The sequence below is a fragment of the Etheostoma spectabile genome, chromosome 1, assembly GCF_008692095.1.
Source record: "Etheostoma spectabile isolate EspeVRDwgs_2016 chromosome 1, UIUC_Espe_1.0, whole genome shotgun sequence".
NCBI classification, from domain to species: domain Eukaryota; kingdom Metazoa; phylum Chordata; class Actinopteri; order Perciformes; family Percidae; genus Etheostoma; species Etheostoma spectabile.
This window is the reverse complement of record NC_045733.1, coordinates 2,082,501-2,108,528: the sequence shown is the minus strand read 5'-3', so window position 1 is coordinate 2,108,528 and position 26,028 is coordinate 2,082,501. Positions and strand designations below refer to the sequence as shown.

General features: G+C 40.4%; 1 protein-coding gene across 1 annotated transcript in view; it reads right to left on the bottom strand.

The window, feature by feature from the left end:
- The window catches only part of kif26ba (kinesin family member 26Ba), an 89,583-nt gene that overhangs the window by 56,286 nt on the left and 7,269 nt on the right, over positions 1 to 26,028 (bottom strand). Inside the window, 1 exon segment of the mRNA XM_032516687.1 lies at positions 1,754 to 2,452. Within this exon segment, the coding sequence (XP_032372578.1) occupies positions 1,754 to 2,452 (699 nt within the window).

The following is a 26,028-nucleotide window of genomic DNA, read 5'->3' as shown; positions in this document are numbered from 1 at the left end:
ATACAATTTCTCTTATTCTTATTCTCTCTTATTCTAAACCCATATCTCTAACATTCTCTTCAGCCTCTCTGACCACATCTCTTTATCTTTCAATTTCTCTTAAATGTCCTGCTTTCTAATTTCTGATCCCATTTTTTGATCATCTCTCTGCTTCTCTCCGCCTATTTCTCTTTTTCTCTCGGGGGTGAGTGAAAAGGTGATTTATTATTGCACTCTGTTTCTCCTTTCCTGCTGAAACACCATTACTGTCACACCGCAAACACTCATACTCGCTAACATTTTACACCATCCAACACATGGATTGGATGCTAACTCCAACACAGAACATGAGTAAATGCACGCACACATGCAAACAATACGCAAGTATGCTACTGTATACACACACTAGCACACAGATGCTGACATCCAAGTTGTTTGAACACACACCACAAGACACTCACACACAAATACACTTGTAAAACTGAATCATTAGTAATTATCTAATTACTGTAATTCCATTTAAATTTGGCAACCCATTCACTTTCATTTCCACAAAGAAAGGCCAGAATACATAAAGACTCTTATTTATTTCTGACCAGTACAAGATACCGAAATAATTCAAAAGACGGCACAAAGTAATTTCCACTGACAACTACATATCTCTGCATCTGATTCAAGTGACGTGATGAATAAAATATAAAGAGTAATGGGGAAAAGATAGAAGATCTGAACACGTTGTGTCAGAAAGACAGGAGAAATAATGGAAAAGGAAAGAAAGAGGCAATAGGAATAAGTGGGGAGAGTGTGTGTGTGTGTGTGTGTGGGTGAGAGAGAGAGAATAAGTGAGAGAGAGGGGGGAGAGAGAGAGAGAGAGTTAAGGGGTACTGTGGGTGTGTGACATAGAATCCCCAGAGTTCTAATTATCACCGTATGAATTATTACATCTGTAGAACACGTTCATACACACATGTTAACACACACACACACACACACACACACACACACACACACACACACACACACACACACACACACACACACCTCTGGATCTCCCCTGCAGTCTCAGCTCTCCTGCCTTTCTCCATACACCTATAGACCACACATCACCTGAGGCGTTTTCTCCCTCCTACCATCTTGCTCTCTTATCTACTCATGATCCCTCTCTTTACGTCTCCTCCTAAAACCTCCTTCTTTTATATCTCCCTTTTCAATTTGACTCACTTTTTGGGTTTGCGTCACTTTAACTCAATACTTTATGTCCTGCCTCGATCCAGTTGAAGAGGATATTTTGCTTCCTCCTTGATAACAAAGGGATGTCAAATCCAATGATTATTGAGTTGGAGCTCTTTTGGGAAGAAAAAAAAACCTCACAAGGTCTTTACAACTTTAGATAAGAATTGACTCCTGCATGCTACAAAGAATTTTTTTTGTCAGTTAGTTGCTGAAATGAGAGCTTCCACCACGGGGGTTGGGGTGGGGTTGAGGGGATACATGTATAGCATTGCAGACTATATGGCAGCATTCTTCATTGTTAGTCTACAGGAGAGTAGGGGAGGAGAGGAGAGGAGAGGAGCCTTTATGTTTATGTTGAACATCATCAGAAGGTATTGTGGTTGATAACTAACAAGGTCACACTCCAAAAGGTAGCAACATCTGCAAGCTGAAAAATGTAAATGTTGTTCTTCCTGTCTTTGGTTGTCAGACTCACATCAAGAGATGTATTCAACTGCATGCTGCTCACACACACACACACACACCGCTACAGGTAGCTTACCTGGTATGGATAAAGTGTAACTCCTCCATTAGTTCGGTTCAGGTGCTGATGGGCCTGCAGAGCTGCTGTACTCAGTACTGCTCCACTCCCGTTATTACTGCTGTTACCACTATTATTGCCAGGGCTGTTTACTCCAGTCACTGGTTGTTGTTGAGAACCAGCTTTTCCTGAACTGGGAGACCCATTCCTTCTGTCCACCCCACCTCCAAGCCCCAGGGAGCTGGGCTTAGACCCCAATCTGTGCCCTGGGCCTTGAGGTTGTGGGTTTATGGGAGCACAGCTGGACGTTTGTCCCACCGAGGGACTCCAATGGCTGGAATTGGATGGTCCATGGCACGGGCTGGGGCTTGGAGAAGGGGACTGGGAGGACGAGTGTGAAACGGCAGCAGCAGCTGAGGAGGGGGAGGAAGGAAGAAAAGGAGGAATCCAATCCCGTAAACCAGGACCTCCTAGTGCTCCAGATGCTCCCATTGGCCCCGGAGGTCCTTGTGATCCATATCGTCCATTAAGGGCCGGAGGGGAGGATGGTGGAGACAAATCCCACTGGTCGAGAGTGAGGACCATGCGCACGGCTTCCTGTTTGAGCTGAGTAAGGTGAGTGGCGCAGACATCACAGCGACTGTCACGTTCATTCCATGCCCGTCGAGAACTGTTGGGCACTTGAAGCTTATCATGAAGGAGGAGAGAGAAGGAGGGATCCTAGAAGGAGAGAGAAACAGAAAGCCAAGATTTAGGCTAATGTGTGGAGGAAGAAATTAAAGCACAACAAAGAAAGTTGTTTTCAGCTGCACTGGAGAATGTTATTGACTTAGAAGAGAGGAGTTGGAAAAATCATGACTTTGAATAATTACAGATAATCTAAGACACACTGCCATGTAGCCTGGTCGAAGATGTTTAGAGAAACACACACTTACACAAACACACACACACACACACACACCACACACACACACACACACACACACACACACACACACACACTAAAGCCTTAGGGTTAAAGGGTAAAAGTGTCACAGAAGCTGGCAGCAAGGATAGTCCCTTCATACAGAAATGAAAACAACTGACCTTCTACTCACTCTCTCTTTTCCTCTCCCTTCTTCCTTTCCATTCCATCCATTTTCATTCAATATTATTTATTTATTATTAGTACTTAATCATTTCATTTCATCACTGTGCAATATTATTTATTAATTGTTAACACTTATCTATGCTTACACAATGTGTATTCAAAGCTAATTCGTATATGTATACAGTTGCTCTCCTGACTCAGGACTGTGCGCCAGCACCCCACGCCCCTCTCCTTTTTCTCTGCACTACCTACACTTTATATCTTTGACTTTATATTTTTGATTTTTGATATTTTATATTGTTATCTTATGTTCTTATATTTTTTGTGTCAACGCTGTGAAGGGATTGCTTTAATCTCGTTGCACAAGTACCGTGTTTTTGTGTATAATGACATTAAAGCATTCTAGTCTATTCTATTCTTTTTCAGCAGGAAATTTTGCTACTCTGCAGTCTGACATTGTGTGTGTTGAGTTAATGCACTTGAATCATCTACAAAGAATCTGGGTGCTATAAATACTAAAAACGTAAAAGATAAAACAGCAGCCATTTTTTCAGTGAGGTTCAGTGATTGACTTTCAATTTCTAGCCATGAGGAAATTACAACATTTGTTTCCCATAAGGGCCATAAAAACTATTGAAGATGTAGAAGGAACTACTCAGTAAATGTGACATGAACTATTTCTCATGCATTTATTTCTTAAGACGGAGTTTAATATATTGAAATCTTTTAATAGATGATATAATATTGACTAGTATTCATACAGGTTAGTGTATAAGGTATTTGCATACTGTATGATCCATGCTTGTCTGGTGGGTGGGGCTGAGAGCTGCAGGAGAAAGGCTGTACTTTCAAATTCAAGCGTTTGTTTTGCCTTTCCCAAATCTGCTTTAAGCTATAAGAGCTTGTTGCTCTGATAACAGTTCTAGGTGAATTTCATTGTCTGGAAAATACCACCTAGTCGGAGCACTGCTTGCCGTGGTCATTGTGCCGCTACAAAAATTGGGCTTCTTGTGTGCACAGACCATCTGGCCAAAATAATGGAGTATGAGGCTGCCCAAACTGTAAGATCAAGTGTAGGCCTAAAGTGGTTTTATAGTATTAGAAGATTGGTCAAAGTGTGAAAAAAGTGTCAACCTTTCTATTTCTTTCTATTGCTGTTGTTCACAAACATTACACGGTCAACTCTATGAAGTAGAGCCGGTCATCCTTCAATCACAAGATATGCGGTTCAATCTCAGCAGTTCAAAGTCTGAATGTCAAAGTGTCTTTGAGAAAGACAGTGAACCCCAGTTTGTTCACTGGGTGCTGCTATGTGGCTGCCCACTGCTCCTAATGCTTACGATGGGTTTAATGCTGAGATAGAATTTAACTACAGTGTACTGTACAATTGTATGTGACAATTAAATAAGGTTTATTTTTCTATTAAAGCTCCCTTTACCTGTGCAATCTATCAAACAGCTTCTAAACACTCCCACAACTACAATGGTTCCACTTTCACCACAAACCACAAATTCACCTTTTCTAGTGAGTACAGACTGCCAGGCTTGCAGATTTCCAAGAACGGCCATTTAAAATATATCAGATATGCACCTGATATCACAAATATCACAAATGCAATCTTCTCTATTATTTAAACAAAAAATATAAACAGAAAACCAGAATCACAAACAAATGCTAAATGTAGTGTTTTGGCTCACTTTTCTCTCCTTATGTTGGCCCACTGCATGTTTCCCTTTGTCTCTCTGTCAGCGTTTGGCTGGTGAAGCTGTGTGTGTGTGTGTGTGTGTGTGTGTGTGTGTGTGTGTGTGTGTGTGTGTGTGTGTCTGTGTGTCTGTGTCTGTGTGAGTGTGAGTAAGTGAGTGAGTGAGTGAGAGAGCAATCCTAGTGTGCTTTGTTGTGTTCGAAAATCCAAACATTTGTCTAGTTTGTTTGTGCAGTTATCTGTGCCTGCGCACATAAATGCATGTGCATGTACAGGTATGTGTGTGTATGTGTGCATGTGTTTTTCCACACTAATTGGAGCCGAGCTCATAAAGCGCAAAATCACTCTAAATCGACTGCCACGTCTTTCTGGTCTAAATATTAAGGAAAACACACATACACACCCCGATACACATCTGTGTCTTAAGCTCATTTGAGTCCCTTAAAAATATTTCTTGTTTTTTTCCACAAAGCTTTAGGCAAGTTATCTGAAAAATCTTTTATATATAAATAGTTTTTCCTCATTAAAGTCTGGCTTCACTTAAGGCCCGTAAAACTCGTTATGTGATTAAAATGACTATGTGTGATGTTGTGAGCTAATTGTCTGTGTAGGTTTAGTGTTAGCGTATCATTAGCAAGAGCATGTCTGCTTAGAAGCTCTGAACTCAACATCTGTGGTAGGTTGTACCAACTCACTTGATGACTGTAATTATCTTCCTGCTTTCAACCAGCCCACTTCTTCTGTAACACTAAGGCCAGGTATCGATGTAGGCCCTCGCCCTTTTCTGCCAAGTGCTAGTTACAGCAAACAGAGTTTACGGTTACATGTAAAAATCATCTCATCCTATTGTAACTTGGGATAGACAGTAAAGACTTCATCTGAACATACATAATATAATGTCCTCCTAAAATAAGATTAGTCACTTTTCTATTATTTTGTTATTCTGTGCACATTCCTCCCTAGAGATAACATGAAATATTTTCTGTGAAACAGCTTTCTCTTGAATGATGGCTATTACCAAGCGCTTCTGCATCCCATTACATTACATTACCATCTTCTCAAAAACTGTTAACGTAAAAAAAATATTCCACATTTGCAGCTGCATTTCCCATGTGATTGATTTAACAACAGAAACCAGACAGAACAGGTTAACCACTAAGATGTAGCGTCGAGATGTAGACTAATACTAGCATAAAAATAACCTAATTACCAATTACATATGTTCATCCATAGTAGAAACAACAAACACATTACTTTAAACATTTGTTCAACATGCTGGGGCTTTTATTTGAATATCTCAGTGCATCAGGGCAGGAAAGAGGCTGTGCATGTACAGGATTAATCAAAGTGATGGGAAGGCACTCTTTGTTTAGTGAAGCTTAATCAATACATAAATTATAGAGATGAAGCATGTGCATCTAATCAATAGGCACGTGTTTGACACAGGTTATCTCTCAGCAGATTTAGACAATCAGAAATAAATATAGAGAGACAGACGATTGACAGGGAAAACAAAACAATAGAGTGTAAATAATAAGTGATTGACAGGTAGCACATAAACACATACAGTACGTCAGCCTTCTTGGTGGCCCATAATGTAATGAGAGCCTGTTCGTAAGGAAAAGAGAGTGAATGCAACATACTGTCTGCCACATACAAACAAGACTCTATCGCAAGAGCAAGCCCGTTAATGTGTGTGTGTGTGTGAGGGTGTGTGCACACAAGCAACATTTCATTTAATCTAATGGTATAATGTAGCCTCTCAATTTGAGCGCTGCCTGCTAGGCTATGTCAACAAACCACAAGACCACAGGATGCACACACACACACCTCAGATGTTCCAAGGTTTGAGCTCCTGTCGTGCATGTATGTGTGTGTGTGTGTGTGTGTGTGTGTGTGTATGTGATTCATAGGGCAGACAAACAGCCTCAGCATTTTATATAAAAGCCTACCTTGTTTCTCAGGCAAACGTAGTATAAAGTAACTAATTGAATGAGATTTTGGGAAGCAGCCAACTGCCTGGTTGAAATAAGAGCTAAGAAGATTCTTTGTATTGTATAACTTTGAGTATGTTTACATTCCTCTGGTACACACACACACACACCGCGCACACACACACACACACACACACAACACACACACACACACACACACACACAAACACACAAACACACAAACACACACACACCCACACATACACAGATTCTCCAGGTTACATAAAACAGATGCCAGGTCTTTGGCCCTCTCTCTCTCACACACACACACACACACACACACACACAAACACACAAACACACAAACACACACACACGCACACATACACAGATTCTCCAGGTTACATAAAACAAGATGCCAGGGTCTTTGGCCCTCTCTCTCTAACACACACACACACATACACACACACTTAAACAAAACATATTTGCAGAGTGACACGCAGGCAGACTAGAAGAAGGGTGCTAAGGTCAGGGCAGATTTAAAATGCAGTTTACTATTTATAAATGCCTTTATTTGATTTTTCACTGTGCTTGCACAATGTTCAGTAATTGTGCTTAGCTATGGGGTTATGACACATTTTCTGCTGGATCTTTTCACACAAAACTGACTGTATTTGTTGCTTTTGCTTTTGAGACAGATATGAAAAGCATTTATTGTAGATGGCTGAAAATTGCTCTACAAACTATATTGTACCTTGACTGAAAAAATGTGATGTCATGTCAACTACATCTGGCCACTTTCCAATAGGAATGAGCCAGATAATACACATGCACCATCAAGCAACAAAATGAAAGAGCAAGAGCGGAGTGCTGCAACATGTGCACTCTAATACACATACAGACTCGTGCAAGCCCAACAGATATGTCTGTAAGAATTTAAAGGGAAGAAGTGTGTTTAGTCGTATTATGGTAAAAAAAATGTGGAACACAGTTGAAGAAAAGAATTGCTGTGCATTCACGCCGCCGCCGACTTGAGCGTCTAAAGTTAACGAAAGTCGTTCATATTCAATGGAAGCCGGCTTCTCTCAGACACTCTGTCGGTGTCGCGATTCGGGCATTTTGAGCGTGTTGAGTGTCAATCAGAAAGTTGAAATTTTTTTAACTTGATGGTAATGACTTATGACGCAGTTCAGCGGCAAGCAGCAGCTAACGCCGGCAACCAATCAGAATATAGAAATCCGTCGCGCTAACTGATTCTGGGGAAACATACAATGTAAACTTTGGTTCCTACTAAAACATTAATTCTGAGGACAAGCTCATAATCGCCGCTGCTGGGTTACCTATCATTTATGATATAACGTTACTTGCCGGCCACAACGTCTCTAAACGGTCCGCTCACAGTTAAGTCCTGCACAGATCATTAGGTTAGTCTGGCGGCATGCCGCTACGGCTCAGCGGCTAGTGAGTGAGCAAACGGCTAAAAGGCACCGCTGCGACCAATTTACAATAAAAATTCTGTCATTTAATTTATAAAAGGTTTCTAGTGTCAGTGTATTGGCCGAGCAGTGGCTCTGTGTGCTTCTCTCATGATTGAACAGAGAACGCTGCCACATCTGAGCGGCCAAAGCGTCAAAAAGCTTCCCCGTACTTTTTGACAAGCGTCCTTGGCGGGGTGGCTAGAGCTTCTTTGCAGCTCGAGTCGACGGCGGTGTGTATGCACAGTTGGGATTAATAGATGTTTTTATTATTCAAATCCAATGTTAATGTGGCATTCAGTGACAAGTTATGTAAAATGTATCATTAAAATGTAAGTATGAAGAAATGGTGAATACAATCCTCCAATCAATAGCAGAAGGTAGTCCTGATTTTATTGTTTGGAAAGAAATGGAAAAGTCAGCTCTTTAGCAAAAATGATGTAGATTTAATTTATCTTGGCTTCTTTTGACCCCTCTCCCAGTCCCACACACTCAAACACACATCCACAGCAGACAGGGAACCAAAGGGGCAATAAAGTGGACATGGTGCACGGCCATAGACAGTTAAAGAAATGGACCCCCGTTGTTCTGGACAGAGACCAGTAAAGGACATTAGAAGCACTTTTCCGGTGAGTGCTGACCATTACTGCGCAGCCTTCAACTGAACTTGACGATGTAGTTGTGACGTGGGCAACCTGTCTGAAAGTTGTAAGTCTTCTGGTAGCTGTGCCAAGAAAACTCTCAATCATTCGCAATCAGCAGAGACGGAGAGCGTAGGTACATGTTAGGAGATAACATAGACACAGGGTAATTACTTCTAACTAACATGCTAGTTAACGTTAGTAACTAAACCTAAACAGCTAGTGGAAGTCTAAACTGTCTGTTTGCTTTTCCTGACAGTATGGTGATGATGCAATCGTTAGCCTATTTTTACAAAAACGTCTCCTACGGAGCCAAAACGTGAGCTACAAGGTAATGGAGCCTTTTATACATTGTTGTGTTTCTGTAGAAATAAACAATTGACAAATAGAGTCTTGGAACGCTTCAGATGTAAAGTTATCCACTGTCAAAGTGACGCCAAAATGAATGGCAGTCAATGGGATGTAACTGCAGGTGATGGCTTCGTAGCATTAAAATGGCGCCATGGGAGCTACGCTTAAGAGGAGAGGCGTACCCCCATGTGTACGGTCCTTAAGATGAGGGCCTTGTTATTCCTTAGTTGAAATGTAGGGGAGCAGCCAAGCTGCCTGATTAAAAAAAAGAGCTGTGTTTTGAAAAAGAGTGTTTTTCTTCCCACTAATGCTTTCTTTTTGTTATTTCCAGCTCATCTTTCAGTTGAACAGTATAACTTTGAGTTTGTTTACATTCCCCTAGTCCACACACACACACACACACACACATACACACACACACACACACACACACACACACACACAAACACACATATTATGTTGCCAGACAAGCTAGAGATTAGTCCAGGCTAAACGATCTTGAGGAGTCCAATGTGGAAGTCTAGTTGGAAACTATTTAATTTTCCAATTCCTATATTTGACAGAATCAGACTCTTCCACGTATCTCTTCACCCGTGAGTTCATCAGTATTCTGTGAGTGACTAAATCAGTCTCAGCACCACAGATAGTCTACGTGTGTGTGTGTGTGTGATTCATTGTCTCCTACAAGGGCAGACAAACAGCCTCAGCTCTATCCTGTGTAAGAATGGAGTGAGTGACAGAGAGGAAAAGCACAGAGAAAACGTAGAGACAGAGACAACGTCCAAGCTAAGTAAGCAGTGACCTCAGCAACTCTGTGTGCTGGGGGGGGGGTCTATTACTGAGATTTGATAAGAAATGACAGCTCGGTTTGTCCATTACTGTTGTTTTTGTGTGTAAGGGTTCATATGTGCAAGCATACTGGAGGTAAAGGGTTCAGGAATATGGGCTGTCAAACACAACAAAACACATCCCTTTCACACACATCTGTAGACAAACACACTCTACACACAGCTGCCAACATTTTGAAACTGAATTGTGTGATTGCAACCCATTTCCATTAGGATCCCCCTATTTTTCAAATCTTTGTCAGTTCCTCTTTTCACTTCTACTATATTTAGCACCAGTTTGTTGTGTGACACTAATGAGGAAAAAGAAGAGGATGGCAGATCAGAGAGAAACGTGACAGAAAAGGGTCTAATTCTTCAATACAAAGGAGAGGAGAAACACATTCTTAGTCGGTCATAGCCAGAATGACACTGGTTTATGTTGTACGGTTTACTGGCAAGTCTGTGTGTGTGTGTGTGTGTGTGTGTGTGTGTGTATATAATTAGTTCCAGATGACTGAACAAGGAATGTAAACCTTTCCTCCTTCACCCATTCTCATTTACCTCCTCTCATCTCTCTCCCCATTACTTGCTCCTGTATATAATATACACACACACATTTATCTGCAGGTATGGGATCAGTGAAATAATGCAGGAAAGATGCAGACAGTCTCTCGCACCTTTTCTGAGAGAACACACACACACACAAACACACGCAGTAGAAGGCAGGAGTATGACAGTATGATAAGAAAATGACCAAGAATGAAAAACTGTGAAGAAACTACTATAAATTTCAAGTGTGTTGGTGGCTCATGATCACGCACAATGGTCTCAAGATGGAGAATGATTGTGTGATTGTGTGTGTGTGTGTGTGTGGGGGGGGGGGGGGGGGGGGGGGGGGGGGGGGGGGGGGGGAATGATTGAGTCTTATGTCTGTGCAAGAGCAAGGTCAATAACAAAGGTTATAAATGACTTCACACACACACACACTCATACAACAAATGTTACTCTGACAGAGGTCAAGCACAGGTCTCTCTCACTGGCTTTCCCAAAACACACTCTGTCTGTCACTGTCTCTCTCTTTTGCTGTTTCTGTCTTACTCTCAGGATATATTATATTGCTTTTCAGGCACCTTATATGTCCTGCTTCTACAATAAAGTATGTAATATACAGTACCATGGTGATTCTGTCAGTTAAAGACAAGAATACACATCTGGAGACAACTAGTTTTAGAAATTCTACACACAAAGGTTTTCATATGACAACCTGCCCATAACATCTTGAATTTTTAACATCTGGAGTATAACCAACAACAAAAGTGAAGCAGTGCCTTGTTTGTAGGTGAGTAAGACATTGTTAAGGTAATAGAGCTTTGTTGTGATTTGTTGTGAATTACCGCAACTCTCTCAGTCAAACTCCCTCTCAGCAGGAGACACCTCATTCACCTCACCACGCTAGCTTTTATTAACTAACCACCATGTAGCCACAGGCTTACTGTTAGTAGGGCATGTGCCCAGTTGCAATTACATATTTAATTCACCACATATGAGCATTCTTTCCATTAAAAATTACTCTGTGTGGAAAAGGAGATCACAAAGATCCATGTCTCAAATGGACCACGATTATGAATATGAAGGAAGGCAAAGTGATATTGATTAAATGCCTTTTTTGCTTTATGTAAATATTTTTAAGAACAGTGTTTAAACATTACCGCATTATTAAGCCTAAATTATATATGAATAAAAGAAGGGATGGATTGCTGAAATTAGAAAGTTGGTTTCATGCTATGAAAATAAAAAATGTACACGGACATGCTTACACCTACCTGATGCAGCATAGCTATACATACATGGATGAATATGCTAATATTTGTACACTTAAAAAGTAAACCCCAACTTAACTCAGTGTGTGACTGGGTTTAAACACAAACAGCGCACAGCAGAAATAACCTAAAGCAGAAACTCCTCTCCTAGCATGTCAGTGAGAGTCCAGACATTACCACATGCCTCCCCAGAATTTTCTCTCTGTTTCCCTTTAGTGAAAAATAACTTACCCAGTAGGTTCTTCTCTCTTGCTCATTTATTACATGCACCATCCCCCCTCTCTCTCTAAAGTATGTCTCTTTTAATCACCTTTTTAATTGGTCATTCCTTCATATGATCCAATAGTGGGTGTAAGACTAATATTGGTTAGGACACCATTAAACACACATGCACACACTTGCACACATGCATAAAGTCGCATATGCATACATTGAGAAGAGCAGACACACATTTTGGTCTGCACGCATGTACACACACTCCCTTGTGATTTTGACACGCTATATTAATAACAGAGAAAAACACATTACAATGTTTATGTTGCCATAGCAATGCGGAAATTAATTAGCATACAAAACTAACTAGCAAGAGGATATAAATTACCTGCTGCATTCAGTCTCGCTGGAGATAAAAAATGTGTTTGTGTGTTTATATTTGTTTGTGGGCGCAGCATCTGTGAGCTGTATAATGTTCTGTGTGTTAGTGAGGCCTCATGCTATCAGTAATAATAAAAAGTGTCATATATGATAACATCCAAGAGATGTTTTGGTGCCCACGTGCACATACTCAAGTGTGTGTGTGTTCTCCTTATTTAGAATAAGTTGGTTATGTCTGCTGCCACACCATCACCACCACTTGTCCTTTAATTGAGAAGGTTGTCTTCACCACTTGCTGAGGGTAGTCCTTACTCTCAGTTGCACTGAGGGAAGGACAGCAGGGTTGGTTCACTCAGAGGACGAGATAGTGGCTTCACATGCTTTGCTGTGTTGGTCTTAGATGTTCATACCCTTTGAAATGTCACTTGTTTGAATGGCTATAGGGCACGCAACTCTCATGAAGCAGGGTCAGTGTGGAGGTCTTTAAAAGACGTCTTCAGAGAGCCTTTGATGCACTCCCTCAGATCATGTTGGTGACGTACTTCGGTCGGCAGCTGCCAGAGGCAACATTCATGAAGCCACGGTTTTGGGACTGACAACCATAATTAATTGGCTGTCTGACCATTGCAATGGATTATCTTGGGTTAAGTGCTTATCAGCCATTCTGCTCCACAAAATTGTTTTCCTCACTGCACACATATTATGCACATGTATAAAAATAGCATTTCATGATCAGTGTGTATGCATGGTGGATGCAAGTGGGATGTTAAACCCAATCAAAGAACATACAAAATACTGGAAACAGATGCTATAGATGGATCGGACCATCTCTGTTGCCCTCTCTTAAATTTAAATACAAATTTCAAATTCAAAATGTTATTGGCACAAATGTCAGCAAAACAATATTGCCAAAGCATTATGGATAACTCTCTCTCTGTCTCTCTCTGTCTCTCTCTCTCTCTCTCTCTCTCTCTCTCTCTCTCTCTCTCTCTCTCATGCTCTCATACAAATGTAACAAGTGTTTGTATTTCTGCATTTATCAATTATGCTTCATTATTTAAGAGTGTGTCAGCTAGCTGAACTGTCTATCTGTATACTGTACAAAGCCTACGTGGCAAATGCCGCCCTCCAATTAACAGCCTGAGCCATGCATCTTGTCCCAGCTTGTACAGTGCTAAGTCTGAAGTGCAGCCCCCGCAACAATGTAAATTAGATAGTTAGCTGGAAGAGAGCCCAGTTTTTATTAGCTGGCCATCTACATCAGTGCCCAGCTGTAAATGAAACAGTTGTTTAAATTACCTCCTGTTTTTTTACGTGGAAGTAGCTTGCCGGTGACTGTTTTTAAATTATCTGGCTATCCATGGTGGTGCTTGACTGTAAATTAACTGCTTATCAACTCTGCTGCCTGTTTTTAAATTAGTCAACCATCTGCATCAGAGCTGCACTGCAAATTAAGCTACCAAAGCTATATGTGAAAAAAACAATCTACTTCACTGTGTTAGCTAGCTGCCAATTAGCTACTGTAGTTGCCTGGTGTCTGAATATAGATGAGGAACTTGGCTTCATTGCTAGTTAATTTAAGTGGAAAAATAGCTGTTTTCAGCTAGATATTTGCAAGAGGCACAGGTGGCTCTGCAGGGTAATCCTTTAACACCATACTACAAGTAAAAATACAGCTAATTTGTTTCTCAATTGGGTTACCTACAACTGTCAACAAAAATGGTTTATTTATATCAGGGCCTGAGAGAGAAATACCAGGTTCTAATTATTGCCAGTAAGAAAAGTCAGTCAGTTTTAGGTAAGTATGATGGTCCTCATATACTGAACCACAAGGAACCACACCTCGGACAATGTTAGTAGTGACCTGCCCAACAAACTGAACTACAGAGCAAAGTTACTTAGCTAGACTAAATTCTGTGCTCCACAGGGACAACTTCACTAAAATTAAACACACTTTTCCACAGAAAAACCATGGCGTAATACTTTGAAGTCTGCTATGATCTGTGTCCATTCTTTCCAGAGAAGTACTTGTAAGACCATCTCTAATTGTACATGCATTAAAGTATGATTTAGTGGGTTCCTCTCTCACAATCCCCCTTGTATCCTCTATTTTCCCCAAGCCCTTCATCCTATCCTTATTCTTCTATGTCCCCCCCCCCACTCTCTCTTTCCCTCTCTCTCTCTCTCTCTCTCTCTCAGACAGTGATAAATTGCCTGTTGGGTTGGGTAATCCATCTTGCCGTATCCCACACCTGAACACACACTCCCTCACTCCTCCCATGCTCCCTTCTTTTCCTCCTCTTTTTCCCCATCCATCCGTTCTTCCTTCCAGTATCTTTTCATCTCAAGGTTAGTCAGGCTCACTGAGGAGGTACTGAACGGAAAGATCTGCCTGACAACTTCTGGCTATACATGTGTGCTTCAGAGGTGAACAGTGTGTGCACAGAAACAGTATGCGTACCATTACACACACAAAAACACAAACTCAAATATACAAACTCAGTTAGGGTTATTCCTGGCTCAGAATTAGGCAAAAAGGTAGTATGTCAACCATGAACTACTGCAGAATTGAATGGGAAAATAAACTCAAACATGAGCCAGGTTGTGTGCGTCTACATCTGCCAACATTACTCTTAGAAGGCACTAGGCTATGTATCATTATTATCGTTATTATTATTATTTATTATTATTATTATTATTATTATTATTATTATTATTATTTATATTGTCATTGTCATTATTATTATTATTATTATTATTATCAATCTACAGTTTAAAAAATGATGGTAATTAGGGCGTCCTGATGACGTGATTAAGATAGCGTACCACATAACTGCAAATCCCCAGTTGTCAGGAACCTTGGTTACATGTCATATCCCTCTCTTTTGGCCAATATTCTTTTCTTATTTTCTTCAATTAAAACTTTCTAAGAAAAACAAATAGATAATTTCATGACATGACAAGTCTTTAGTCATAAAGTTTACCATGTTCATCCTCTTACTTTAGCGTGTTAGCATGCTAACATTTGTTAATTTGCACTAAACACGATATTGCATAAAGGAATTTTCCCCAACTACCTCATCTGTTACACAGTGTGTTGCTTACAATGTATACTAAGATACCAAAAAATAGGAATAGGCTAACTGTAAAAATGTATTATAAAACTAATATTCTTCCAGACAATAAGAAAAAACAAACTATTATTGTGAGAGTTTTTGAAATAAAAAATAATTTTACTTTGAAAAGTAGACTTTTAAATAAACAAACCATGTAATCCCAGGACTTCAAACCAATTTGTCAGGTGGTTCCCCCAGGCCTGTGCAAAGAGCTTTTATATGTTTGAACATAAACTTTAAACCTCCGCAGGGTGTGCTGGAATCATCCTGCAAGCCTCTAAAACTTAAACCGTTTTTTAACAGTCCTATAGCCATGAAAGTAAACTGAGCATGCTTGCTTATTTCCAAGCTTCAGAATCACACAGTAGCACTCATTCATACATGGGAGCTCCGTAAAGCAACCATAGTGCTCCACTGTTGGCCACAAACTCCTCAAAGGGAGCAGTTGGGGGTTAAGAGTCTTGCTCAAGAGCACACTTTTTATCGAGAGTGGGGAGTCTTATGCATGGACATCAACCCTAGATTTAGCATAAGCTTGCATTACCAACTGCTAGACTGCTGCTGATTCAGAATATATGATCAGTCAGATATTATTATGGTTTGTCAGATAGCAGATAGGAGATTCAGTGGCAAGATATGAAGATATATGGAGAAATATGGAAGTAAAGATTAAAGAGGGAGAACCCTGCTTTAGTATGACTCCCTCTCTGATACTGGTAGCCTGGTGTACAGTCAACAAACAGTAAACAGAAAACAGTAAACAACAACAACTATCTCAAACCCTAAAAATCGAGACCCGCAGGCTCCATCTGCTCAAGGTAATTGGAAAGTTTAACGGCTGAAGGCTATTCTCTGTGTCTGATTGAAGCGCAAACTGGGAACAAAAGCCAATTTAATTCCCTCTCTCCCACACACACACACACACACACACACACACACACACACACACACACACACACACAACACACACACACACACACACACACACACACACACACAACATTCTCTTTCCATCTATGCACTGCTACATTTGTGTAGCCTAAAGCACTCTTTCTTTCTTTTTGTTCTTTCTTTCTTTCTTTCTTTCTGTCTGTCTTTCTCTTTGACTCATTCACATCTTCCTCTCCCATCTTGTAGATATGCTGGAGAGAAGAATGGTGTTAGATGCTGATGATAAGCATCAGGAGAAAGTGGATGATATTTATGTCTATTAGTCAGTATGAGGTAAGGGAGTGATGACAAATGGAAAATAAGACAACCTGGCAAAGCAAGTATTAAAGATGTGTTTGTTAAGAATCAGTTTACTTTACTCAGATACAGTGGCCCTTATTTATCAACCTAACATAGAAACCATTACAGATATGAGCGTAGAAATGCTCTTACGACAGGCTTCACGTGGGATTCATGAAAAGTTTGTATCACACCAATCAGAGCGTAAGAATGGTTGTGTATTGATGAATGCAACGGCTGGAAACGATCGTAATTACAACCTAATATATTCTTTGTTTTAAGGTCTCGCTCCTACTATTTACAACATGGCCTGAAAGAGATCACTGATGCGGTTAACAGTTGTGCCGTATTAAATCGGACTCCAGCTGAAGTTTATTTAATTTATACATCCTTGACATATGTGTGCTATACTCCTAATAGTAATATTGGCTTATATTGCAATCTCTTGGGCCTACATGTAGGTGTACCTATATTTAAATAAACACAGTAGCGGAGTTAATGCAGTGTTTGTTTTTATTTTACTTTTGTTTATTCGTGAGTCAGAGCCAGGCAACAGCTGTGAAGGAGAGCGCTGGACCACCACCCTGACCCTGTCTCCTGACAGCAGAGGGGCTGGAAAAACAAGCCGAAATATGTTGGTCAATGGCAGAAAGAAATCGTTCACTTGTGGCCATTAACAACACTTTAAAAGAGAAATAAAAACCTGAAGAATAAATAAAAATGTTGTGCATGTTTCCTGTATTGAATATCATTGCCAAACATAACGCTATACCTTTTGAAAGCGAGGAGTAATATCCTGTTTCCTTCGTATAGCCCCCAGTTGGAGCTGTGCTGGACACTGCTCTCTGGGCATCGGGTCAGCTGGCTCCGTCACTACATTTATGGCACCCTGTTTTCCTGCCCAATGTTGTGCAGAACCCCACAGGCTAAAACAATGTTGCAGACCTTTTATGGTGTGTATAATAGGTTCCTGTGAAGGTCTAATATTAGAACCCAATAAAGAAATAAAAGCTTTTTTTAAAAATACTACAGTAATTGAGCCACAATTAATGCAGCAAAGTCTACCATGGAGCCTAACTGGAAACTGCAGCTTAAATGTCATCCTTGTTCTCGTTTCACCTCCCGCCCTTTACAATGCTCTGACACAATAGATTCACATTGCTGCTTAAAATCCACACACACACACACACACACACACACACACACACACACACACACACACACACACACACACACACACAAACCAGCATTCTCTTCCCCTCCTATCTTTGGCATTAGACAGCCTCTTAACCTATACAGTTAAGATAGGAATGTGCACGCACATATTTGCAGCCCTTCTGTGATGTGTATTTAAAACAGGAATGCCATTACAGTACTTGTTAAAAATAAACGACTGACTAGCTCTAATTTTGACCCTAAAAGGTAGGTGGATTGTCACTGTAAGCACTCACACATACAGTGTACAAGTCACCCATCCTAGCTGTCAGTCTTGTAAAATGTGCAGTGCCTGTTCAGACACAGTTTTTCTATCCTATGTGTTTTCCTCAGACTTTAAAATTTCACTTCTATCAACAGAGCCAAGAGGAAAAGTGAAAGTGTTCCAGTAACTACAGGTGCCAGCTCCAACACTCTGACACTGTGATGTCTTGCTTGCTGAACGGTTTATTTGAAGACCTGCTAACCACACTTTTAATATTAACCAACCTGCCATCACAAGCTGATATATCAAACAGAAACACCGCACACATGCACTGTCACAGGCTATCACACCTCTATCTTCAGCATCTCACACAAGGAAAATCTCGTGGCAGGCTGAGGTGTAAGTGACAGGCATGACGTGTGTGTGTGTGTGTGTGTGTGTGTGTGTGTGTGTGTGTGTGTGTGTGTGTGCTTTACTTTATCTTTGTGAACACCAGTTTAAGTTATCAACTGTCAGTGTAAGGGAGTTTTGTCTGGCCCTTAATTCTTCAAGGGACAGTTTTAGGGTCAAAATGTTTAGGGTTACATTAGACAATAAAGATACAGTATATAGGTATATATGTTGGGGGTGATGATGTTTGTCAAATTAGCAACTCTGGGTACTTGTAGGTTTACCGTTATTAAAAATACACTTTTGGCCACCTTAATTACAAACAAGTTAGTAAACAGCGACTTTAAAAGTTGATGTGCGTCATAACTATTCAGATTGTTCCGTGAGGTTTGTCCCTGTATTTAGTTTGATGCATAGCAGTGCAGGATGAATGTAAAAAAAAAAGAAGCATGAAGTCATCATAATACATTTGCTCAACTAGAGAAGCATCTAGAGAGGGAAGTTGTTTTCTGTCAAACACACCCATACAGTACATTCACATACAGAGTCGTAGCCTTGTTGCAGTTCTTGTCGGCTGGCAGGTTATTTACAAAGTATGAGCTCATTAATATCAGATAGTGTGAACAACCTGCTGGTGGGCCTTCACAGAAATTTAAGAAGACACACTGGTGTTTCATAGTCTGATAAATAGTATGACAACAAAAAACTAAAGATGGCTGCATGGTCCTAAGCTAAAGTTCCTTTTTTAAAATGGCATTTGAAAATATGGGAAGATTCCCAAAGTTGTACACATTTCAGTCCAAAATACTATACACCTCAAATGTAGAAGAATGTTTATCAGTATTTCTTTTATCATGTCCCCGGGAACAATGTGATTGTGTAAACATGGTTTAAAGTTGGTGCAGTGGGATAAAAGATAGGAAGAAGTAGACAGACAGACAGAGAAATAGATGTGCACATACAAAACTTAAAAATATAAATAATATATTTATAATATAATATAATTATAACAGTATTCTATGCACAACATAAATAAAATCTCAAACTTTGTATCACCAAAAATACAAACATACCATATATTAACATCTAGACAGGTGAAGACAGACAAAGGAGACAGTTGAATAAGTATTGTAGTGTTCCCTACTAATTTCTGTATTGTGGAGTGATGGAGATGCAGTTGCCATGGTAGCTATGGACCCTAATGGCAGCAGGCGCCGTTGCTACTTTCACCACCATCCAGCAGTGCAGTGTGTTCTTGGAAGAGCACATACACACATGTCAGTGTGTTTTCACATGAACCTCAGGGTGCCTTGGTGTGTGTTTTATTGTCTAAGTATCTGTTGTGTGCCTGTGTCTTAGGGTGTGTTCACTCATGCATGCGGTTGCCTCATGTGTTGCCGATGTGGAGTACTGGTGTTTGTTTTGATCTTGGAGGTACACAGAGGTGCGCGAAATGTAAAACTGACTTATGTGTGTATGTATGTATGTATGTATGTATGTATGTATGTATGTACGTATGTATGTATGCATGTGATTTACCAGGAAGTCATTAAATGGGAGAGTTTGCTAAGTAAAACTGAGTACAAGTACATTTTAAAGCCTGCACCATATATGCCAATGACAAAAAAAAAACAAGCTTTGAAACATAGTCCCTTTAATTTCTTTTAAAATTTGCCTTTGAGCGAGGACTGCATTTCAAGAATCAAAATAAAACAAACTGACACTATGCAAAAATTTGTCACTTTGCACACCCATCTACTAAATTTAATATTGTGTGTATTTGTGTTTAATTTCCCAATTAATGCGCATTGGCAAACTCAAATTCATCATCTGCTGTGTTTTAGAACTGGCAAAGCTTTTCGTAGGTTCCCTGGCTCTTCATAGACCGACGGCCACACAGTGTGTTGACTGTGGCAGTCTACAGGCCGGGGAAGTAAGTCTAATTAAGTCTGTCCGCTCTGGGTCAGTGACTGTAATGACAATGATAGCACTATTATGGAAAACGATCTCTCTGCTTCTCCTTCCTCCCTCTCTTACTATAAATTCAAATCTTTGTTTCTCTCATTCTCCTTCTTTTCTTCGGAGCCAATTTTAGAAAAAAGAGAAGAGAAGGTTTGTGAGAGAAGGAAACAGAGATAGAGATTGTGTAAATGTGTCAGACTCTGGCCACAAGTTCATCAGATTGGTACTGGGTTGGACCCTTTTGCCTCCATAACAGTGTATATTCTTCAAAGTAAAGATATCAAGTGCTGGGAAAATTACTCAGGGATTTTAGTCAATGCAAATTTGTTCCTGCTAGATCTTAAGCAGAACGATCATGTTGGTTCCACCTCATCCCAAAGGCGCTCTGCTGGTTGAGATGTGTAGACTGTGTAGATGGCAGGAGAAGAGAGGAAGTCACTGTTATGTTAATCGTTATACACTGTGTGCTTCATAACATTGTACATTATCTCACTGACAGTATCTATTAAAAAGAGGCTTGGCGATGGGATTTCTTTTTCCATTCTGCTAATGTTATTTAAAACAAATTAACACATATTTGACAATCAGTGAAAAACCCAACATCTTTTAACATTAAATATAATTATGTTCCTTGAAGAGACCTCACAATTAAAAAATGGAACTACCAGCTGATCACTAATGTCTGTTGTTTTTTTATACATACATGCCCATCTGTTAGTTTGAAGGAGTTCTTCCAGTCTCCTGACCTGTGTCATAAACAAGGCATTTTGGCCTTATTCAGATTATTGTTTGCCATCTCTTTCTCTGTGACACTGTAACACTGATGTAGGCTGTAGGCCTATTCATCACTAAACTGTTGAACCTTACAGGGGCTTTGTGTGTTTGAGGGTCACTAATGTATGTAGCAATGATTATGCTACTTTTTATTATAAATATCTGTTGTGGTTTGGGTTTTTTGTTTGGGTGTGTGTTTCCCTTTCTTTGGCCTCCTTGTGTTTTTGTCTGTTTTCTCCGTGGTCCTGTGTTCCTGGCCTTGTCTTGTTCCCCGTGTCTGTTTGTTCTGCTTTCTGCTTTATTTTGGTAGTCAGCTTCCTGTCCTGTCTTGTCCTGTCTTGTCTTGCTTCACTTTGTTTGTCTGATTGTCCTGCCCCGCCCTAATGTGATTCAGCTGACGTCTCACCTGTTCCCCATTACCTCGTTACCTTGTGTATTTAACCTCTGTGTTCCTTTTGTCTAGTGCTTGATCATTTTTGCGCTGTCGCTGTCCACGTTGCGTTCCTCCTGCCTGTGAGTTTCCCCAGTCTGTGTTTCATTGCCTGTTCTCCTGCCTTCCCTGTGAATCTTTCCTGGTCATCCCTCGTGAGTGTTCCTTGTGGAGTTTTTCCTTGGTTATCGCCTTCCCCCGTGCCTGTTTTGGTTTTTGGAACTTTAGGATTTTTGCCTTTTTTCTCCTCTGTTGTGTTTTCATTAAACACTTTGCTGAAGCTTCCTCCCGCCTGCTGTCTGTTGCATTTGGGTCCTCACCTCACCCCCCACCGTAACAATATCTAGATTTTACTTCTTAGATATCCCCACACATTCTTTTGGTATTGTCTTTGGGTACCAATCAATAGTGTGTCCAAATCTTTGACTGGTACTGTAATTATTTTGTTTTTGAAAAATGCCAATAAAGTTATTGAGTTGATATAGTTAGTAACACTAGGTCCTGATTGTGTGTTGTTTGGGGGTGGGTCAAATTGACATAAACCCAGTGAGAAGCGCTTCAATTTAGCTTACATCAGCATCTTTGCCTCCCCTCCCCTCACACACACACACACGCGCAGGCGGGCGCACACACACACACACACACACACCCCATCCCTTTAGACAGTCTTGGTGTTATTGATGAAGCCACCTCTTTATATGGTAATGTATTTCACACCTGAAAGGCATCAGGAGGGCATGATCACTCTGTTTTTTGCACACACGGGCACACACACATGCACACGCACACACAACTTGGCCTATATATTCTCTCTTACTTCTTTGTCAAAAAACACACATGCACACCAACACATGCTATTATATACATGAACTCCATATATTTTCCCCCTCTTTCTGCCTCTTACCTACGCTCACACAGCTATGAGGAGCCCATTAACTCTGATGGAGATATGTATTCTGCTCACATCTGTCACATGTCGCTGCCGTGGCAACACCAGCTGCTGTGGTTACTGGAGGCCTTCTATGGTGTTATGGGATTTGGTTATTACAGGATAGCTAGCTACCTGTGTGCAGAAATACATCCCTTTGAGGATAGATTGCAGAGCTATAATACTCCACCATTTGATCTGAAGTTGACTAATTACAGACAAAATACTGGTTTGGGATAAAAATTACCAAGTGAATGGGATTAATTAAATGGATTATATCCACAAGAGTGTTTTGGTGGATTGGAAAAGGCATCTGAAATAGCAGATGGATCCTAAACTCTTAACCTCAGCTTTAGTTTACCTGATGGTCAGATGTACCTTTTTCCCAATGTGGGCCTCTTAGTTTGTATTAAAAGGATTTTGTTAACATTAGGGTTAATACTTTTTTTAATTCTGCATCCCACTAAAGTGGGATGTGGGTGTTCTGCACAACCGTTAAAAGACTGTTACTCTTTATATTAGAATAATAATGATTGTGCCAACTATTTTATGTAGATTGTTTCCATTACTGATCTGTTCCATTTATTGATCTGTTCCATTTAATTTCTGTTTAGTTTTTTTAGTGGTCTCGGTAAATCTTACCTGATAATAATTAGATAATTCTAGTTGTCTTTTGATTAGTCTGGCTCAACAGATGTAGATTTCTGGGATATGTCCCTTCCCTTTTGCTATTTCCGCTTTTGACGCTGCCCAGTACGTTTGTGATAGGTTTAAATAAATACAAACAAGCAAGAGCATTTTTTCCCCCTGTCCCAGAAGAGCTAGGCGGTGTAGCCAGATACTCCACCGCTGACACAGCGCTGTGGAGATAGACTTTTGATTGATTAATATGATTAATCAACTTGTGTCTGCACAAGAAGGCTCACTATTTCCTAAATACTAATGCTTCCACTAGGCTACATTCACCACTTCAAGTTAACAATAATTGACGAGTAACGTGAACGGCTGGACAGAGATGGCGGTTTAAAGTGTAGCTCCTGGCCTAACTTTGCCAAATAGTTGTTTTATACAGTTACAACTCCGATATTCTGCCACTTTTGTGCTCAATAGAGTTACTTAAAGCAGAATGGCAAACAAGAACAGAACCCAATGCAGCGATACTGATGCTGTTGCAGAGGCACTACTGGAGAAACAGAAAAGCTACTTGGAACCACGTTTTGCTCAGATTCAACAAGTGGGGATCGACAACGACGAGAAGCCAACTGCTTTCCATGCTTAACTAGCTTCTTTACCTGCAAGCCTTGGCTCTATCAGATTGGATGTGAACAACCTACCGTGGAAAGCAACTCAAGTATTCTTGACAGCCATGGCCACACTTTTCAAGAGATGGAGGTGAAGCTAGCAGACATGGAGGACAGAAACCAAAGCTGCAATATCTACATTGTCGAATTGAAAGAGGGGTTAGAAGGTTCTAATGCTATCCAGTATCTCTTGCGCTCCTTGCCTAAGTGGTTCCCAAATTTAGCAGATATTCAGATTGAGATTAAGAGAGCCCACTGAATTTACAGTGATAGCCCAAAGAAGAATTCCACTACTGATTTTCAACGTGCTCTACAACTCAACCAGGCAGACGATTCTACAGGCTCCGCAGAAATCTCCGCTTGTTGTTGGGGGCCAGAAAATCTGCTTCTCCCTGGATTACAGCAACTACATGGTCAAACAGCGCCAAGCTTTCTATCAAACGATGGATTCAGCAGGATTTTTTCCGGCTTTATCTGACAACCCTGAAGATCAGGGAAGGCACTCAGTATATAGCATTCACCTCCACCGTGGATGCCGAGGACTATGTGAACCGGGCTGTGGTGGGGAGAGCCAACGCATCGGATTCTGTCACGGAGGGCCTGAAGGAGAATTAGGACTGAAACAACTGCCTGATGAACATTGGTTTGTCTTGTTCTCTTAATGTGTCCTGGTTTTATCGCACTGTTATATCATATGATTACAGAGACTGTGTTTTTAAATGCTATGTCGGTCTAGTTTAATATGGCCTACTTTCCATAGATGAGCTGGACCACTGCTAGGCTAGAGTTTCCTTTCCAATGTGCTTGCTAATTTGTGCTTTTTGTTTCTTGTTTTTGTTGACGAGAAATGCGTTTATTTTGATGTTAGTTTAGTGTGGAACCAGTTGCTGTTGCAACCAGGTAATTATGGGCTAGTGTTCCTTTTTGCTGCCACATATTCAATCTTGATCACAGACCTACTTTGAGTGTTAGCCTTCTGGCTATGTTTCCCCTCTTTCTCTCGCTTTCTCTTTTGTGTCACCGTCTCGTAGGTTCTTGTTCTGTGTTTTACATGTTTTGTGTACTTAGAGACTTAACATTGGGTGCACTATTGTTAGGATTTAACTAAATGAAAGCCAGTGACAATATCCACATATACTTTCATTTAGAACACAGCTTTTATGATAGTGAATTGATAAATTTGATTTCATTTTTAGTTTGGGATTGTTGCGGACTGAATGCTCTTTACAAACGAGCCAAAACTTTGGGCTTACTTAAAAAGAGAAATGTTGACATTGCATTATTAAAGGAGACGGATACAATTGCATCCTCCTCAACAAGTTCTAAAACAAAACGAGTAGCCAATGTTGTCAAACAGAATCTCCCACTTAAAGAGTTGTCCTCTTGGTCAGATGCTACAGGCAGGATTGTGATCTCCACAACAGACTTTGGTGACAGAAAAATTGCATTTGTTAGCTTATATGTGCTAAACGTTTTTTGATGGCAATTTCTATTATATGCTCACTAATCAGATGCTGGAGTTAATGGACTGTTATTTTATTGTTGGGGCAGATTTCAATGTTGTGTGGGACCAAATATTGATCTGTCAAATGTTAAGGCCACTGGGAACCAGGCTCAGGCTACAAATGCTCCGATATCATGGGCCAGCGCCTTGGGGTTTATAGACATTTGGCATGCAGTCAATACCACCTGTAACAATCATTCCTTTTTCTCAGGTAGACAAAAATCTTTTTCCAGAGTAGATTTTCTTTTTGCATCCCCTCAATTATTTCATTCAATTGATAAAGCGGTGTTATTGCCAATGGCATCGTCTGACCATAAAGAGCTCCTTTGCTCCATCAATGTGTTTAGATGGTGTTGCAATACTTCTTTACTGAAAAATGAATCCTATATCATTCAGTTTATTGCAGAATTCCAGATATTTGCAGAGATTAATGTTGGCTCTGTAGAAGACACCAGAATATTGTGGGACACTGTAAGGCCCTTCCTTATTTTGACCCAGTTTGGGGGTTTGACCCAGATACATCTGTTTGCAGCTGTACTTTAGAAAGTGCTATGACAGAACAATGATCACTCCATGACGTTCTTTTTGACAAAATCTCTAATAAACAGTGCCAGCCACGCTTTGGCCCCATTGTTCAACAATACAGCACTCCTGATTGGTGGGAGCCCTATAACAGCTCCACAGTGGGAACAGAGGGAGGTTTTATCTAAAAGACATTTTTTATGACTTTGGCTTGTTACCTTTTTCCGACTTACAAAATGCATTTAGTCTACCATGTTCCTCATTTTTCTTTTACCTTGAATTAAG